General features: G+C 46.9%; 1 protein-coding gene across 1 annotated transcript; it reads left to right on the forward strand.

The window, feature by feature from the left end:
- The first annotated feature begins 10,464 nt into the window (after window positions 1–10,464).
- Window positions 10,465–19,497, forward strand: TMEM269 (transmembrane protein 269). Its single transcript, XM_003936973.4, has 5 exons — window positions 10,465–10,505; window positions 13,805–13,902; window positions 14,907–15,050; window positions 15,720–15,920; window positions 19,306–19,497. The coding sequence occupies exons 1-5, from the start codon at window positions 10,465–10,467 to the stop codon at window positions 19,431–19,433; spliced, it is 612 nt and encodes a 203-aa protein (XP_003937022.1). The 3' UTR covers window positions 19,434–19,497.
- The last annotated feature ends 600 nt before the right edge of the window (window positions 19,498–20,097 follow it).

Consider the following 20,097-nt stretch of genomic DNA (forward strand, 5'->3'; position numbering starts at 1 on the left):
GCTACATAAAAGAATCATAACAGCATCTTAGATTTGATGACGCATAGCATTTTGAAAGTACAATAGATTGCCATCTTGTTAATAAAATGTCAGAGGGATGAGAGGAAAGACTTAGGTGATACTTGAATTTCTGTCTTGAGTGTCTGCATTTATTTATTTATTTGTTTATTTATTTTTGAGACGGAGTTTCGCTCTTGTTACCCAGGCTGGAGTGCAATGGCGCAGTCTTGGCTCAACGCAACCTCCGCCTCCTGGGTTCAGGCAATTCTCCTACCTCAGCCTCCTGAGTAGCTGGGATTACAGGCATGTGCCACCATGCCCAGCTAGAGTGTCTGCATTTAATAGTGGTGATCCACTCAACAAAATATGGAGGAGGACATCCCTGATATTTTCTAGAATAATTGGTGATGTATATTTGCTTTGATAATCCACTTTCTTGGCCCTTCCCAAGTTACTGGATGTGGGTAACAGCTGACTGTAGCTCCCTTTCTTGCACACTAGTGCTCTGGAAGGAGGAAGGGAGAGCTAGCTTGTATCTTACTTCTCAAGTTACCAGTCCACAAACATGAAGAGTATTAGTGTTACAGATACAAATAGGTAAGTACTGTCTTATGAACTTTTATTCTGCTAAGTGTATCCATTATCTCTTTTAATCTTCACATAACCCACGGTCTATGAGGTATATAGTATTATGTTACAGAGCAGGAACATCTCAGAGATTCTGAAACTGGCCCATGGTTATACAGATGGTAAATGGTAGAGGTCAGATTCAGACACAGTCCTGTTTATTTTGAGTCTGACCATAACCTTAATCCTGATTGGGCCAATTAAGACAGTTGTAAAGGATCTTAATATAGAGCTATAAAGAAAAATCACAAAAGTGATAGAGTTTCTTTTTTATTTTTTTGAGATGGTCTCACTCTGTTACTCAGGTTGGAGAGCAATGGCTTGATCATAGCTCACTGCAGCCTTGGACTCGCTTCAAGCAGTCCTCCTGCCTTAGCCTCCCAAGTAGCTAGGACTGCAGGCATGCACCAACATGTCCAGCTAATTTAAAACAATTTTTTTGTAGAGATGAGGACTCACCATGTTGCCCAGGGTAGTCCCAAATTTCTGGTCTCAAGCAGAATAAGATGTTTATGTGAGATATTATAGGAGAAGTTCACTTGAGCGTTTAGTGATAGATATGCAGAAGATATATATCAAGGTACAGAGAAATAACTTATTTAATGTCATACAACTTATAAGCAATTGAGCCCATATCTGTGGCATTAAAGCCTGGGTACAGAACCTTTATCAGAAGATAGGGTTCATTTCTTCCTTTAAGGAGCTGGAGCTTGGGAATAAGGAACTACAGTGTGCCTGGAAAATTTTCATTTGTGTAGTCTTAAACATCAGTTGATTCAGTGGACCAGTCTGTACTTGAAAGTTTTTTTCTTCTTCATTTTGATTTAGAATATTATCTCCTGCTTTTCTCTACTTCACTGACCACCTTTTCTGTGTCCTGATCCTCCTCTTCCTGACATCTGCATTCTGGGGCCAAGTCTGTGGCCCTCTCCTCTTTATCTCTAAGTGGTCTAAGCCATTCCCCAGGCTTTAAATACCGTCCACACACTGCTGACTCACATGCATGTCTCCAGCCCTCAGCAGTCTCCAGGCTTTATGCACTTGTTTGTCCAGCAGCCTTACTTGATTGATACCTCCATTTGACTTGTAGTCATTATGAATTTAATGTGTCCAAATCTAAACTCTTGAGTTCATCCCCAAAAGCTGCTTCACCACCAGTCCTCTCTTTCCATCAGCACCTGTCTCACACTGTTGTGGTGGCCAAGGACCTAAGTCATTCTTGATTCTTCTTGTTCTCCCCCTACCAGTCAGCAGTTCTCAGCTCTGCCTTCAAAATGCATCCCAAATGTGGGTGCTTGTCTTCACCTTACCCTTTTCCCTCTTAGTCCAAGCCACAAACACCTCCAGCCTGGACAATGCAGTAATCTCCTCACTTGCCTCTCTGCTTCCACAGAGACTGTCAGCATCATTTTCTTTTTTTTTGAGACAGTCTCACTCTGTTGCCAGGGGTGGAGTGCAGTAGCGTGATCTTGGCTCACTGCAGCCTCTACCTCCTGGGTTCAAGTGATTCACCTGCCTCAGCTCCCAAGTAGCTGGGATTACAGGTGTGTGCCACCATGCTCAGCTAATTTTTTGTATTTTTAGTAGAGATGAGGTTTCGCCATGTTGGCCAGGCTGGTCTCGAACTCCTGACCTCGTGATTTGCCCACCTTGGCCTCCCAAAGTGATGGGATTACAGGTGTAAGCCACTGTGCCCAGCCATGCATCATCTTTTAAAACCACAAGCCAGATCACAATACCTCTGTTAAAAAAAAAAAAAAAAAAATCCCAGGAATTTCTCATTTATTTCCTAGGTTCTATGTGATCTGCCATTCTCAGGGCTCAGCATGTTCCTGCTTTGCTGACCTTGCTGTTCTTCCTACACACCAAGTTCATTGCTGCTCATTTACTTTGCTGTGTCATCTGCTTGAAGCATTGCCCCCAAGATCTTTGCAGGTTGCATCTTCTTATCCTTTAGGTTCCTGCTGAAATGCCACTTCCCTAATTACCCTGTCAGAAATACCAGCTCTCCTCATATTAAAATAGTTCTGATTCTGCCCTGTTTTCCACAGCTCTTAGCACAACCAGAAATGATTTATTTTTTGCTTCTGTCCCATACTTGATTATAAGTTCTGTGAGGACAGAGATGGTCTTTGTTTTGTTCACTGCTGTCTCTAGCATCTAAAGTAGTGCCTGGTGCATAATAAGTACTCTTAATAATGAATAAATCAGTGGGCTGGGCACGGTAGCTCATCCCTGTAATCCTAGCACTTTGGGAGGCCAAGGCGGGCAGATCACTTGAGGTCAGGAGTTCGAGACCAGCCTGGCCAACATGGTGAAACCCCCATCTCTACTATAAATACAAAAATTAGCCAGGTATGGTGGCACGCACCTATAATCCCAGCTACTCAGGAGTCTGAGGTGTGAGAATTGCTTGAACCTGAGAGGTGGAGTTTGCAGTGAGCCGAGATCATGCCACTGCACTCCAGCCTGGGCAACACAGTGAGACTCCATCTCAAAAAAAAGAAAAAGAATAAATTAATGGATGGACATCTGTAGCTCTGCACCTATATCCTGCAAAGGATCTGAGTCGATGCAGTTAATAGAAATATAATGTGAGCCACATGTGTGATCTAAATTTTTCTGGTAGCTATACCAAAAAGTGAAATTAACTTTAAGGATACATTTTATCACTGGGTACGATTATAGGCTCATGCCTATAAACTCAGCACTTTGGGACTCCGAGGCAGGAGGATGGCTTGAGCCTAAGTGTTCAAGACCAGCCTGGCCAACATAGGGAGACCTTATCTCTACAAAAGATACAAACATTAGCCAGGCATGATGGCATGTGCCTGTGGTCCCAGCTTGGGAGGCTGAGGTGGGAGGATTGCTCGAGCCCAGGAGGTCAAGGCTGCTTTGAACCATGCTCATGTCACTGCATTTCAGCCTGGGTGACAGCATGAGACCTTGTCTCAAAAAAAAAAAAAAAAAAAAAAAAAATGTAACCCAGCATATCTGAACTGGTAGCATTTCAACAAATTACTAAAAAACTTGGTTACTTTACATTCTTTTTTAAACTAAGAATTCAAACTTTGGTATATATTTTATACTTATAGCACATCTCAATTCAGACTACCCACCTTTGAAGTGCTCAGTAGCCGCATGTGGCTGCTGGCTACCGTATTAGCACAAGTGTGTAAGTAGCCTAACTTACTGCTCATGTTCTGTACTTCCTGTGAGATTCAGAATGAGGGAAGCTAGAAATTTCTGGGATGTGTGTGTGTGTGTGTGTGCGGTGGGTAACTTTTTCAGGTACCCTGCTTCCTTTCCCTCTCCTGAAAGAAACTTTGGAGATATCCAGTCTAATAGATGTATGATCATATGCTTAGATTAATAATGCTGATAATTGAGCTTCTACTCTGTGCCAAGCATATAATCTCATTTAATTCTCCCAACAATCCCATTTTATAGATTAGGAAACAGGTTCAGAAAAGCAAAGTAACTTGTTCACGTTTATACATCCGGTAAGTGTTAGCACTAGAATGTAAACTTGGTTTAAAGTTAAGCTGGTATAATAATCATTAGGCTGCAGTTTTTAATTTGCTACTTTAATGGGCCGCATGGCAGGGAGAAATGAAGAGAAACACATAGATGATCAAAAGAAGATGGCCTCATTCAGGTGGGAGTGCGTAACCCACCTTTTGTTGCCTCACACACCCTAGGTCTGACTTTGGTGTTGCTGTTTTCAGGTCTCAGCTCCACGAATTATTAATGGTGTATTCTCCAGTAGAATCAGCTCTCTGATCCCGTATTTCTTCTTCTGTAGGACGGGAATGCTAACACTAACTTCAGGTAGCTGAGAAGTTCCAGCAAGGTGATGAGAATGTCCGTACAACGTCTAGTCCAGTACCAGCTGCCTAGTGTTCCCCTCAGGACATGCTCAGTCTTACACTCCTCTTTCCCCTGCTGGTTGCAAGGAGAGGCAAAGTGTCACTTGACCTCCTAGCACCCCTACCCTTTTATATTCTCCTGTGGGGTCCTCAAAGTGATCTCTGCTCCAGTGTTGCTTTCAGTGGGCTAGTGAGGGTGGGCGCTACCTGAGAACCAGTGCCTGAAATCCTTACCCAATACCAAAAAGTTTTGTTCTGTAGCACTCTTGTCAGTCCAACTGCCAAAGACAGTCACCTCTGAGATGCTCTTGTCCCCTTCCTCTCGCTTCCCTCACCCCTGGGATTCCATCTCACACGGGCTCCTGATGGGGCTCCTTCCTCCCATCCCATCTGTTGCTCGCCTGCCTCCTGTCCTGCAGGATTGCAGATCCTTCCTCCACAATGGCTACCAGGTTAGTCCTTCTGAAACAAACTGATCATGTCACCTTCCTACTTAAAAACTTTTCTTCAGGATTGAGTCCAAATTCCTTAAGCTTGTCATTCATCCAAGTAGTATTCCTGTGAGCCTATGCTCTTCTTACAGGCACAGTGAACAGCAGCGAAGGAAACATACAAGCAGCCCTGCCCGCATAGAGCTTACCTTCCAGGGGCCCTGCAGAGGCTGGCTCAGCATCCCCGCACAGCCTCCCCTTTCCAGCGGACTTCCCGCCCCACTCCAGGCCCACGCGCCTGGGCCGCAGTCTCCACCTTGAAGTCTTCCCAGTCTCGCCCAGATAGAGGAATTGTCCCCTCCCCGAGACTCCTCCATTCCCTGCTGCCCCCACCACAAGACCTGGGCGCCCCTGGAAACTGAGGCCCTTCTTCTCCCTGACAACAGACCTGCAACCCCTCCCCTGCTCTTGGGATTGTGAGCTAAGAGCCAGGGTGGGAGCCTCGGACACCAGCGAGCGGCGCCCCTTGCCAGGGCTGCCCCTCTCCACCACACAGGAAGCGAGCAGGAGCACGGACCCCCATCCCATGTAGGAATGCCTTGTCCCCAGGTAAGCCTCTGCACCCGCGTGGAAGGGGCGAGAAGCGCCGCTCCCTGGGTGCTCTCAGCGACCAGTTCGGCTCTGTCTTTCCAGGGTGGTCCCGGCTGGAGCCAGGCCTGGGCAGCCTCCGGACAGCCAGAGTGGGCCAGGGAACCGCATCCAGTCCCCAGAGGCCGGCCCTCTGTCGGGGCACGGGTTTCCAGCCTCCAGGAAAGGAGCAGGGAGTGGGGGGGGAAGAGAGTCTGTAACTGGCTCAAGCGGCGTCGCCGTGTCTGTGCCATGCGTGTCACGTGTCACCGGTTGGAGAGCTCGCCTGGATGGTTTCAGTCCGCGGAGGTGCCGCCCCGCTCCTGAGAAACCTCAGAGGCATACTCAACTGTCCCCTCCCCTGCAGCCCCACTGCCACAGCCCGGCTTTTCCTCTCCTCACGTCTCTCCCCCGACTCCCAGTCTCCTGGCGTGTTTCCTTTTCCGTAGTTTGTCCCCTCCAAGCCTTCCTGCGCTCCCTGCCCGTGTCTGAACAAGACTCTGCTCCGTTGTTGAACACCACACTGCCCGCCACAGGCTGCCACTCAAGATCACACCCGCACAACCACCCCCTCCAGCCTCCCTGCCAGTGTCACCTCTGGTCACCCCTGTCTCCCGGGATCCAGCTTCCTCATCGTGCTTCCGCACCTGTTCATTCCCTCCGCCACGGATGCCCCTCCTAATTCTTTATTCATCCTTAGAGACCCTGATAAATGTCACTACAGGAGTGGAAACCTCCCCCACCCCACCCCACACTTAGTCTCTCCACAGCAGCTGGGACATCCCCTTGTCCAACATTACACTCGTCCCTACACACAGCTGCCTCCTGTACCAGACTCTGGAGGGTTCAGCCTGGCTCTTGTTCTCCCATCCCCAGACACACAGGGCCTGGCACAGAGCAGCCATCAGCAATAAATAAACAGCATTTTAAAAAAATGAGTAAGTGGGCCGGGCCCAGTGGCTCGAGCCTGTAATCCCAGCACTTTGGGAGGCTGAGGCGGGTGGATCACGAGGTCAAGAGATCGAGACCATCCTGGTCAACATGGTGAAACCCCGTCTCTACTAAAAATACAAAAAGTTAGCTGGGCATGGTGGTGCATGCCTGTAATCCCAGCTACTCAGGAGGCTGAGGCAGGAGAATTGCCTAAACCCAGGAGGCGGAGTTTGCGGTGAGCCGAGATCGCGCCATTGCACTCCAGCCTGGGTAACAAGAGCGAAACTCCGTCTCAAAAAAAAAAAAAAAAAAAAAAAAAAAAATGAGTAAGTGGAAGATCGTAAGTACTGGGTAGTTGCTGGATGTGCAGAAGGGGCTGGACTGTTGAGTGTTCGTCTGAGAAGTCTTCTTAGAGGCCATGTTGGGCAGGGTTAGATGGAGGGTCCATAGATTTGGTGCAGCCAGAGGTACTCAGGGAAGCACCACAGTGACCTGCGATGTTGATTTAACAAACACGGAACAACTTCTATTGTCAGGCCTCACACTGGGCACAGGGACCTCAGCCAGAACTCAAGTTGTGTCCCCTGTAGGAGAGGAGGAAGCCAAGGTGGGCTGTGCCAAAACAGAGTGCCACATGGTGAGCACAAGAAGACGAGACCATACAGATGAGGGGCACTTAACATGCTTGGGGGGATGTCCTAAGGGGTTCCCAAAGAGGAACACCAACCAACCCAAGATCATAGGGAGGTCCTGAGAAGGGTGGAGGACTGAGAGAGGAAGCTGGGATTGCTGAGCAGGGCTGGCTTACCAAACGCAGTAGTTGGACTCCATCCTGAGGGCATTCCAGAAGCTGGGGAATGACCAGATCTACTCCTGCAGGTAGGTGCTGTGTCAAGCCTCAGCCCCCACCCCTCCTGGGAGCCTTCTCTCACCGCTGGCAGGCCGAGCCCCCTTTGGTGCCCCCTTAGTAGCCTGGTTGCCTCTTTCCTGTGCAGGGCTAGGCACTGAGGCTAAACTGTGCTCCTTGGTCTTAATCTTCTCTGCGTCCCAAGCACCAGGCACCAAATCTTGTCCCTGCCCAAATGTTTGCTGAATGAATGGGTGGTTCCTTATTTCTGCAGTCTTCTACAGCCCTTACTCTCCAGTCCACATCCTTTCACACCTGGGACCTGTGCATTCTGCTGCAAACAGCATTTAACTGGGAAAGAGGAGACCCAAATCAAATCCTGGCTCCACCATTTACTGGACAAGTCACTTAACTCTCCTGAAATGTCAGTTTCCCCATCCATAAGATAAGGTACCACTGTGAATAGAGTCTAAGTCTCCACATGCATGCAAGAGACTCATTTCCTTGGAGAGTTTGTAAACTCTGTGATGTTAGGGAATAAGGTTTCTGCCAGCCCCCGGCTCAGGCAGAGCATATAACCAATACAATGGCCAGTCCTCTTGGTTAGCAGAGAGCAGAGCACTGGGGAAAGAACACTTAAGGCAAAATCGTAAGTCTTATTTCCGCCACTTCTGGTGTGAACTTGAGCTAGGTTCCTCCCATCTCTAAGTCTTCCTTACCTACCTGGAAAGCAGGGATAAGAACTCTTGCCTAACAGCGCTCACAGGGCCAATGGAAATCCTAAATGTGAAAGTGGTTTGTGAATGGAGGAGATAATGAAAGAGATAATATGAAGTAGATAGTATGAAAGAGATAATAATGAAGTAGACAATTGACCATTAATTAGAAGTTAACCAGCTGTGAAGTAGCACAGAGGCAGCAGCAATGCCTGACGATTGGTAGACAGACCCTGAGTACCTGCTGTCTGGCTCTGAGCAGCAGACACTAGGATGTTTGATCTTGCTGGGGTCAGCCTAGAGATCCAGGAGAGACCACTACAGCGGGTTCATGGGGAGGGAGTATACAGCAAGTCGCTTGTCCCCTTCCCCTCCCAGATTTCCCTGGCTTGCATTGCTTCCTGCCTTAGGGGCCCTGGCATGAGAAGGTCTTCGGAATCACAATGACTTTGGCCATGTAGCTACTGCTCCTCTTTGGTGAGTGAGGCTGGCCCACAGAGGACTGATAAACTCTAGTCTCAAACTCCAAGACAGCTCTCCCAGCTGCTGGCCTCTTGGTAGTGGGTTTATGAGAAAGGATGATGGTTTGTTTCAACTCTTGCCCAGACCAGATGGGTCCTGAGGCTGCACAGAGGGGCTGGATGGAGGCAGAGCTGGAGGTGAGATTAATCCTCACCTCTGAAATGGGTGAGGATTAAATGAGAAGACAGATTTGGGAACACCTTGGAACCTGTTTATTTTACTCAGGATCTATTTATGGCTAGTACATTTGCCCCAACCAGTGGGGCTTCTCAGTTTTGGGTAGGAATGGGACTCTTTCTCCAAGAGACTCAGTTTCACAAGCATTTTATGTGTAAGGTGTACATATTTGTTCTTAGAGTGAAAACAGAGACAAGAAACACGGGGTTTCACCATATTGGTCAGGCTGGTCTCGAACTCCTGACCTCGTAATCCACCCACCTTGGCCTCCCAATGTGCCGGGACTACAGGCGTGAGCCACCGCACCTGACCATCTTTTCTTTTAATGGTAGTTTCCTAAAATAGGGGAGAATTCCAGCACCATGTCCTGAGGTCATCAGCAGATGCTGGGAAGAGAACATGGTGAAAAGGTCTTTGTGAACTATTCAGTGTTGTACACATTCTTTTTTTTTTTGAGACGGAGTTTCGCTCTTGTTACCCAGGCTGGAGTGCAATGGTGCAATCTCGGCTCACCGCAACCTCCGCCTCCTGGGTTCAGGCAATTCTCCTGCCTCAGCCTCCTGAGTAGCTAGGGTTACAGGCACGTGCCACCATGCCCAGCTAATTTTTAGTATTTTTAGTAGAGACAGGGTTTCACCATGTTGACCAGGATAGTCTTGATCTCTTGACCTCGTGATCCACCTGCCTCGGCCTCCCAAAGTGCTGGGATTACAGACGTGAGCCACCGCGCCCGGCCACATTCTTTATTATTATTATTTTTTGAGACAGAGTCTTGCTCAGTCTGCCCAGGCTGGAGTACAGTGGTGTGATCTCAGCTCACTGCAACCTCTGCCTCTCAGGTTCAAGCGATTCTCCTGCCTCAGCCTCCTGAGTAGCTAGGATTACAGGTGTGCACCACCACACCTGGCTAATTTTTGTATTTTTAGTAGAGACTGGATTTCAACATGTTGACCAGGATGGTCTCGAACTCCTGCCTCAGGTGATCTGCCTGCCTTGGCCTCCCAGAGTGCTGGGATTACAGGCATGAGCCACCGTGTCCAGCTACACATTCATTTTTAATCTGTCGTCTCTTCCGTTGTGGAGGGAGGCCTGCTGTTCTGATTGGGGCCTGTCAGAACCAGGACCGTGGGGCACCTCAGCTGTAGCCCTGTGCTTCAGAGGGAGGGAGCTTGGACTGTGGGACAACGGGGCTTCCTGGCACTACTTCTGTCTCAAGCCAACCCTTGATCAGTGACAAGGGCCCACCTCTCACATGGGAAAAGGGCCCATACCCCTGGTATTCTGGGCCATGGGGCTCCAGAAGGGTCAGCATATGGACTGGAGAGATGTCTGCGCTGCAGGGCAAAGGTGCAGTCAGAGAGGGAGTGGAAACTATGCTGTGTTGGTTCACCTGCTCTGCTACCGAGCTTTTCCAAGACGCTGGATCCTCAGCACCTTTGTCTTTACCTCCTGAGTCTCATTCATCTACTTCCTGTCTCCCTTAGTCCAGCCAGTGATGTGATACAGAATGTAGGGAGGGTGCCATTCTGTGGTGAGGTCTAGTGGAATGGGTCCCTGGGAGCCTCTTCTGGGACTCCTTGACCTTGGAACCCTTTGCCCCTCTCTCTTAGGCCCCAGGTAAGGGTACCAGTTTCTTCCTGAGCCATGACCAGAGCCATTCCCGGATAAATGACGTTTCCTGGAAGGAGGTTACCAATACCTTATCTCTGGCCAGCATGGTCCTGGGGCTCTTCTCCATCATCTTCAGCTTTAGCAGGTAGGTCTGGGGCCCAGCAAGCTCTTAGCCAAGAGCTGGAGCCAATGGCATGAGGAAAGGAGAGGGAGATTCTAGAGAGCACGCACTGAGGCACAGGAATCCACAGTGGACCTGGGGAAAGTGCAGTGGCTTAGGAGTCAAGGGGCCAAGATCCCAGACTTAGCTGTACCACATACCTGATGTGACCTTGGCTAGGTTACATCCTGGAGCCTCAGTTTCTCCTTCTGTAAAATGAGGAGCTTGCATTATGATCTCTGTAGTTCATTCCAGCTATGGCAGTCTAGAATGGTTTTTATGAGAAAATCAAGAGATTCTCTTTTGGTGGACTTTATACAATCTTTGGGTAGGCCACTGTTCATGTTTTCTAATTCTTAAATAAGATCACATGACCTGGCAGAATATTCAAAATTAGCACCGTTCTGGGAGGTCCGAGACATATATAAATTCCCCGAAAATGTTGTAAGCAAATTCTATTTCTGTAAATTGAATCCCATGTCAATGTTTTTGGGATATCAGTCCTTTAAAGATAAATACTTTATGATGCAGATAACATCCTCCTAATCTACTTGATTGTCTATAACCATCAACCAGTGACTTCTCTTTGGATTTGTTTCTCATCCATAAAATAAGATGACTTTATCTGATGATGTTTAAGCATGCTTCCAGCTTGAAATTTTCATGATTCTCTATGTCTTCATATTTGGAGTCTAATAAAGTAGGGCACATCTACAGTACAAAAATCTCTGTCATTTTTTTCTTTTTTCTTTTGAAACCAAGTCTTGCTCTATCATCAGGCTGGAGTGCAGTGGTGGGGTATCGGCTCACTGCAACCTCCGACTCCCTAACTGAAGTGATTCTCCTGCCTCAGCCTCCTGAGTAGCTGGGGTTACAGGCATGCACCACCATGCCCAGCTCATTTTTGTATTTTTAGTAGAGATGGGGTTTCACCATGTTGGCCAGGATGCTCTCTATCTCCTGACCTTGTGATCCGCCCGCCTTGGCCTCCTAAAGTGTTGTGACTACAGGCATGAGCCACCACACCTGGCCAGAAAATCTCTTTTTTCAAGAAAAGCCTTTTCTTTCTTTCTTTTCTTTTCTTTCTTTCTTTTTTTTTTTTTTTTAGAGATGAGGTCTCACTATATTACCCAGGCTGGTCTCAAACGCCTGGACTCAAGTGATCCACCTGCCTAGGCCTCCCAAAGTGCTGGGATTATGAGCGTGAGCCACTGTGCCCAGCCCAGAAAATCCCCATCTTCTTAATTCAGCCTAATTTTCTGGGAGTGTAGTTTTTATGCCATGATACTGCCCCTAGTATTTTTATGTAGCTTCAGTCCCCATTAGATATATAGGTCTAGGTCTAAACAAAGGAAATGCTGTGGTTTTTGGGGGACAGCTGAGGTCTAGGTCAGGCCCTTTGCTCCTTCTTGGCCACCTAAGCATTGCATTCAGGGCGCAGACTTGGGAATGCACCTTTCAGGGTAGGTTTGCTTGAAGCTGTGGTGGCAGTATTTAGAGGGACCTGGGAGCATGTGCTGGATGGAGGCACAGAATCAAGAATGTGGGGTCTGAAAGAGCTTATGGAAATCATTTAAAGCATCAAAATACATGAGACAGAAACTAATAGAACTGCAAGGAGAAATTGATGAGTCCACGATCAAGGTTGGAGATTTTCACACCCCTCTATCAGAAACTGACAGATCCAGCGGGCAGAAACTCAGCAAAGACATAGTTGAAGTCAGCAACACTATCGGTCACCTGGATAAAGTGGACATCTATAGAGTGGACATCATCCAACCACGCAGAGTACACATTCTTCTCAGACTCACTTGGACAGACCACATTCTGGGTCATAAAACATACCTTAACAAATTTAACAAAAGTATGCTCTCAGATCACATGAAATTGAACTAGAAGTCAATAACAGATAGCTGAAAAATCCTGAAACATATGGAGATCAAACAACACACTTCTAAATGACACATGGATAAAAGAAGAAGTCTCAAGAAAAATTAAAAATGTTTTGAACTAAAAAAACATGAAATCGTGATTTATCAAAACTTTAAGGATTCAAGGAAAGCAGTGCTTTGCTTTGAGGAAAATTTCCTAAATTGAATGCATATATTCGAAAAAAGAAAGATTTAAAGTCCATAATTTAAGCTTTAACCTTAGGAAACTAGAAAAAGAAGAGCAAACTAAATCCAAAGTAAGCATATAAAATAAAAAGTAAAAATTATGCCGGTCACCGTGACTCATGCCTGTAGTTCCATCACTTTGGGAAGCCAAGACAGGTGGATCACTTGAGGTCAGGAGTTTAAGACCAGCCTGGCCAACATAGTGAAACACCGTCTCTACTAAAATGTAAAAATTAGCTGGGCATGGTGGCACATGCCTGTAAGCCCAGCTACTTGGGAGGCTGAGGCAGGAGAATTGCTTGAACCAGGGAGGCAGAGGCTGCAGTGAGCTGAGGCCCTGAGACAGAGGGACTCCATCTCAAAAAAGTAAAAAATAAAATAAAAATTAGAGTGGCAATCAAAGAAATTGAAAACAAGAATTTAATAGAAAAACATCAGTGAAACCAAAAGCTGGTTCTTTGAGAAGATAGATAAAATCAATAAACCTCTAGCCAGGCTATCCAAGTTAAAAAATGAAAAGACAGAAATTACCAGTATCAGAAACAAAACAAGGGCCATTACTGCTAATTCCACAGACATTAAAAGGATAATAAAGGAATGCTATGAACAACTCTATGCCCAAAAATTTGATATCCTAGCTGCAAATGATCAATCCCTTAAAAGTCGTAAGTTACCAAAACTCACACAAGGAGATCCAAGTCATCTGAGTAGTTATATATCTGTTAAAGAAATCATTTAGCACACACTCCCCATTTTACAGATGGGGGAGTGGCATAGAGATGGGGTAGTGATTTACCTAAGAATTCATAGGGAGATGGTGGCAGAGGCTGGGCTAGGACTTAGGTCCCCTGTGCCATCAAAAATGCCTGGAAGTTTAGAGTTGGAAGGGATCTTAGTGATTTTCTAGGGGGTTTGGGGCACTCCTTTCTGACTGTAGATTAAGTTTGTGGGGGATATAGGCATGTGAGTGTGTATGTGTGGCGTGAAAGCAGCATTGTTCAGGATGTGAGTGTGGGGGACATGAAGGGATGTGTGTATGTGTGTAAGTGTGGGAAGTGTGTAAGAAGTATATTAGTGTATACTAATGCACTAATGGAGGGTGGGGGAGAGTCTCAGTGGAGACTGCAAAAGTGCTGCCCCGTTTGAGCTTGCTTGCCTGTGCTTTAGGAAACGCCAGTATGCCTCCTGGATGCTCCTGGTCAGCTTCCCGTTAGACATGGCAGTCAGGGCAATGACCAGTCACCTCAACATTTGCTCCAAATTGGGTGAGTCCAGGCCCCAAGCCCCTAATCCTCGCCCCCAGTAGCATCCATCTGGGGTCACCCCCTTCATCTATCGTCTAACATCCAGCAGGCCTTCATCAGGCATCCACCCCTGTTCACATCCCTCTGAGAGCAGCACAGACAGCCTTGGGGCAGGAGTTCAGGAGCCTCATGGTGCAGCTCCAGCTCCTCTGCTGGCTCACTTATTGACCTTTGCTCAGTCCTTGTCCTGGCTTTCAGTTTTCTTATCTGCCCTGCTTCCCTGTTCTGGGCCCATCCAGATATTGGAGTGGAAGTGGGGAGGAGCGGGGTGAGAGGAGGCTGGCAGAGCGGAGATGAAAATTAAACCAGCAGAGCAGCTGGTTTAAAATACAGTAAAATGCTTCCATGTAAGATTTAGTTTTAAAAAGTCCCACAGCTAGCCGGGCGTGGTGGCTCAAGCCTGTAATCCCAGCACTTTGGGAGGCCAAGGTGGGTGGATCACGAGGTCAAGAGATCGAGACCATCCTGGTCAACATGGTGAAACCCCGTCTCTACTAAAAAATACAAAAACATTAGCTGGGCATGGTGGCGCGTGCCTGTAATCCCAGCTACTCAGGAGGCTGAGGCAGGAGAATTGCCTGAACCCAGGAGGCGGAGGTTGCAGTGAGCCAAGATCGCGCCATTGCACTCCAGCCTGGGTAACAAGAGCGAAACTCCGTCTCAAAAAAAAAAGAAAAGTCCCACAGCTTATCAGTTTGTATCTGATGGTAGTCCAACCCTTGCATGTTAAGGCATGGGAAAACTAAGACCTGAGAGGGAAATACTTGCCCCCGGCCAATGGCCAGTTCAAGGCAGAGCCAGGAGGAGATCCCAGCCTTGATCTACAGATTGCCCCAGGGGAGCAGCTGTTGCTCTCTGGGACCTCAGGACCCCTCTTGTCACTACCCCAGCTCCCCCACCAGAGTGAGGTTAAGGTGCAAGCTATCAGAGTGTAAGCTCTCCTAACTTTGGGCCCTCTGGGGCAGGAGCTGAGCTGAATGACTTCGCCATCTTCACCACCTTCGGCCTGGCCTCTGCCCTGCTCCTAGGCGTGGACGGACTTCTGAGTGGGACCCTGGCCATCATCTATGTGTCAGCTGCTTCTTTCCGCTTGTGCTTTTATTCACCGGGTGAGTGGAACCAAGGTTGCCTTAGAACAGAGGGCAGGGGACCACAGAACAGGGGGCTGTCAGATGTCAGAAGCCTGGGGTGCAGTTACTGAGTCCTTTTTCAGAGGTCCTCTTCCTTCCTCCTTGCATGCCCCATGCCCCATGCCCACTGGAGGCTGCAGGCTGTATTGGCAGAGCCCTGGGCTGGGAGGCAAGGGCCTTCGTTTCTTGGAGCGGCTATGCCTCTTTCTCACTGCATGACCTGTGATCTTTGGATGGAGCACATTGATTCTTGGACTACAACTGGAGGTTGTACCCCAGTTCTCAAAAAAGATGGAGAAGCCATGTTCCAGTGAGGGGAATTGTTTTGCTTAAGGTCACAACGTGAGGGAGGGCAGAAGATACAGCACAGGGCTTAGACTAGCAGGTCTCAAAGGACCCTCTCAGCAGAGACTTCCTAGGAGCCAGGGCACACCCTGGTCCTAGCTGGCTGTCTCCTTTCCCTTGGAAACCCAAGTAAAACCCATGCATCATCTTTGTGAATAAATGATTTTCAGCCTGCTATTGCCTTTGGCTTTAAGGGAGTATTGTATCCTGGGCAGGGGAATACTCAAAGAAAGAGGGGCTTGCTTCATTTAGGTATCCTTAGGGCAGACGGAAGCAACTAATCTCCAGTGTTCTTCCCGGCAGGAGTCCCCTCCACATACAGGGGTCTACCCTGCCCCTATGCTTCCTCCATCTTGGCTTCCACCTACCTTCTGACCAAAGGCAACACATTTATCCTCTGCTGCATGGCCTCACTCATGATTCTCTTTATGATGGACCAGAGCTACTACCCACATGACAAAATCCTGGAGTCTGAGAACTGGAAAAAATTGGTTTATATAGGAGGTGAGTGAAAGTGTCACCATGGCCAGTTTGTCATCACTGCTGCTTATTGCCACTGTCCCTCACCCCAGCATTTTTCTCTGTCCCTTATTCTGCTTTATTTTTCCCCATAGAACTCATGATCATCTGACATATTTACTAGTTTTCTTATCGTCTATAAACACTAAACCTACCCCCAATAGAGGACTCTTTTTTATTCATGCTATTAATATACTTAATATTATATTCTAGTGCCCAGAATTGTGTCAGTCACATAGTAGGTGCTCATATATATTTGGTAAATGTTAATATGTTCAATAGAAATTTAGGAAGCACCCACCATGTGCCAGGTGCTGGAAATCAAATTGGTAAACTAAGCAAACAGTCCCTGCCTCTGCATCTAGAGCCTGACCGCAGGGGAGACAGATATCAAACAAATAATGGCAGGAATAACTAGAAACATATAGTTCTACTGTATGTTTTATACAAATAGTGTACACTAAGAGAGTGTCAGAGGGTGACCTAGTTCCGGCTGAGATGATCTGAAGGGAAGGGAAGGATCCTTAAGTGGGTGTCATTTAAGTGAGACCTACAGGAGGAGTGGCCAGGTGAGGATGGGAAGGTTCAGGAAGTTCAGGCAGAGGAACAGTACGTTGTGATGTCTTTGGGGCCACAGGGGCTGGATGCATTAGTGGAGCAATGTGGCTGAAACTTGCTGAGACAGCCAGTGACACAAACTAAGGCCACGAGGTGAGTGGACCTGGCAGGATTTGGGATTTGATACCAAAGGCAAATGAGAAGCCTCTGAAGGGATCTATGCAGGGAAGTGGTACAACCGGAGCAGCACTTTTCAGTGATCACTTGGACTGCCATGTGGTGAACAGATTTCAGGACTCAGAACGTAAGTAGGAAAACCAACTTTTTGTTCAGATGAGAGGTGATGGTGGCAGTGGAGATAAGGAGAAGTAAATGGATTTAAGATAAATGTTGGAAATATAATTGACATTGAGGAAGGAGGAGGAGACATGGATGACTCCTAGGGTTGGGGTGAAGTAACTGAGCACTGGGTTCCAGGCCCTGAGTTCCTGGTCACACTGGGACCTTGCAGAAGTCCCCCTAGAGCTTTCCCAGATTTAGGGCTTCCTTCAAAGAATATCAGTTTTTCTTCTCTTAAATGTGATTCTGTAAACAAGACAAACATATATGGGCATCCAGAGTTGCTTCCATTATTCCCGTGTGAGTCTACTCTAGTTTATAGGGTCTTCGGTTTCATCCTGATCTTTCCCTTAAGGTTTATACCTTTGGTAACATTAGCACCAACAGTCCTATCCAAGTTCTAGTAGCTGGCTCCTCCTACACCTTAGGTGGCAGAGGCAGAATGCTGGTGAGAAGCTTCTGGGTTTAGAAGCTTCTCAGGAAGCCCTGAGCCCAAGCTCGAACTCCGGCATTTATTAGTTATATGAACTTCAGCTAATACCTCACTGTTTTGAGCTCAGTTTTCTTCATCTGTAAAACGAAGCCACTAATCCCTACTTTGCAGGATTACTGAGATTAAATGAGATAATAAATATAAATCCCCTGGCACAGATGTGTCCATTTCTAGCCTCCCCCTTCTTCTCTTCCTCCCCTTCTCCTGTCTCATAGCAGTAGAATTTCTCAGTGCTCTTTGCTCCTGTAGGTACTACTGATCCCCCTCTTCTCAAAATAAACCACATGCTTGGCCTCAGCCTTCCTTAGATTGTCCTGCTCTCTGAGTAAAGGAGGAAGCTGCACCTTACAGATTTTGACAATAGTTTAACAGAGCCCTACTGGGTAGATTTCAAAATGGCTTCTGTGGACATTCCTCTTACTTGAAGGCAGCCAGTCACCTTCTTAGACTGAGGTGCCTTCTCCCCCATAGAGCTTCATACGTCTGAGAACTGGCCTGTGACCAGCACTCTGAGACCTTATATTGTATACTTTTTTTTTTTAACAGAAAGTACCCCAATATTATATATATATGGTAGAGACGGGGTCTCACTCTTTTGTCCAGCCTGGTCTCAAACTCCTGGACTGAAGCAATCCTCCTGCCTTGGCATCCTAAAGTGCTGAGATTCCTTTTGCCTCAGCAAAAGGGCAATAGATCAATGACTATTCTTGAAATGCAGTATTCCAAAATGCCCATGCATATCCTTAACTGCTTCTTAATCCTAGAAGTGGTCTCCTGTCAGAGCATATGTTCTGATTTCTCTTACAGGATACATGGTGATCATTCCCATGGAAATGCATTGGCTCATACTCTCTTTGCCCTCTTTTTGAGTTCTCTGAGGCAGTATGTCTTGTTTTGAAGAATCAGGCAGAAGTTACTTTGTTTTCATCATATGAAAAACAGACTTAATTCTAAACCATAGGATTATTGTGGAGTATAGATGAAAAAATGTACGTATTTCATGAACATGGGTGCTCTTTTGCCTTTTGGTGGTGAATCTGAGTGCAAACTGTGTTGGGAGTGCCCAAGACAACCCCTGAGAAGACTCACAGGACTCAGCCTGTTGTGGTACTCATAGCTAAGATTGATTTCAGCAAAAGGTTACAAAGCAAAATCAGCAAAGGGAAACGGTGCATGGGACAAAGTTCAGGGGAAACCAGGTGCAAGCTTCAGAGAGTCCTCTCCCAGTAGAGTCACATGAGACGCACTTAATTCCTCAGCACTGAATTGTGATAATACAATAAAGTATCGTCTACCAGGGAAACTCATCAGAGACTCAGTGCCCAAGTTCTTATTGGGGGATGGTCACGTCAGCACCCTGTGCCTACCATGTACCAAAATTCCACACTCCCAGAAGGAAAGCAGGTGTTACCACTGTGCTTATAGGGATAGTCTAGGTACAGTGAGACACTCTTATCAGTTGGAGAAAGTTTTATATTGATCTAGGGAACTGTTTACTATTCAAGTTTTCAGCCATCAGCCAAGGGTCAGCCTTGCAAGAAGGCCTTTCTGAGGATAGCAGTCTTGAGCCTGGACGTAAACTCTTTTCTGCATATGTATAATATTGCATTGGCCATTATCACATGTTAAATTCAAAACAGTGAGGAAGATTTCTTTCCTAACTAGGGTTTTTTTTTTTTTTTTTTTTTTTTTTTCTTGTTTTCCCTAACAAGGGCAATTCAAATGTCTTCTTGGCTGAGACTTCTGATGTGAATTTGACACAATGGAACCTGAGACCGCATTGGGCTATGCTTCTCTGGTTACTTACCCATCTCTATTAAACTGAACTTGAAGACAGGGCTCCTGTCTCTTTTTGTTTGTTTCTTAGGCACTGTGGGTGAAAAATAAAGAACGGAAGGGTTGGGACAGGAGAGTAGAGGGTAGAAAGCATGGAAGACAGCTTCCAGGAAATTGAGTGACTGCATTTGTTTCTTCTTCCAGGTGTCGTCGTGCTGTTTTTCTCGCCGTTGTCTCTGTCTGCTTGCTACTGCCTGGTATGGTCACTCTCATACATCTTCTTTCCAGATGCTCTGTGGGGCAAGGCAGCCCGTCTTTCGTCACAGCACTGAGGAAGTAAGCAGCTCTGCCAGCTCGCCCCGGCCTCTGTGGGGTTTGTGTCAGCGTGTTGGGTCAAGCCTTGTGTAGTTGCACGAAAGCTTTGCATGTACCTGTGTTGTCATATACTAGATACATGCTATGTCTGTGGCCAGGAAGCAAGAAACCCAAAGTAGGCTCAGTGTCCTTCACTTCTTTCTCTTTATTCAGGGTTCTGACTCCCTTGGAGACAATACTTGTTTATTTTGTTTATGTCATGTAGAACAGAATGTGTCCCCCACCCCCCACTACCTCCCATTCTCCCCCACCTTGCCTCAAACTCAGTGGGGGCTGGGTTTGAGTTCCAGCTCTGTTACCAGCATCCTTCAGAACTGGTATGACCTCGGCCTCAGCCCTGCCTGGTGGGGCTTCTTGAAGCATTTCTTACTCTTGCAGACTCTGGCTCTGAAAATAGAGCAATCACAGGACTCCCATGTTGCCCAGTTTGAATGTGTGTAGGATTTTGTAATTTAAAACATTCTGTATTTTAACAATTCAAAGCTGCTGTCTTTTGCTTTGTTTAGTGATTAGACACATTGGTGACACAAGGCATTGTCTGGCTTGCAGGATCTCTGTGGATCTTCTTTCCTATGCTGGAAACTACTAAACTCTAGCTATTCAGATGCTCCTTCATAGTCT

The sequence above is a fragment of the Saimiri boliviensis genome, chromosome 11 (genome assembly GCF_048565385.1).
Source record: "Saimiri boliviensis isolate mSaiBol1 chromosome 11, mSaiBol1.pri, whole genome shotgun sequence".
NCBI lineage: Eukaryota > Metazoa > Chordata > Mammalia > Primates > Cebidae > Saimiri > Saimiri boliviensis.

Bases quoted from the DNA above. Each gene is read 5' to 3' on its own strand.
- TMEM269 (XM_003936973.4), top strand. From the start codon at position 10,465: ATGGTCCTGGGGCTCTTCTCCATCATCTTCAGCTTTAGCAG. The intron at 10,506-13,804 runs GTAGGTCTGGGG...CCTGTGCTTTAG, and splicing joins ATCATCTTCAGCTTTAGCAG to GAAACGCCAGTATGCCTCCT. The intron at 13,903-14,906 runs GTGAGTCCAGGC...CCTCTGGGGCAG, and splicing joins CAACATTTGCTCCAAATTGG to GAGCTGAGCTGAATGACTTC.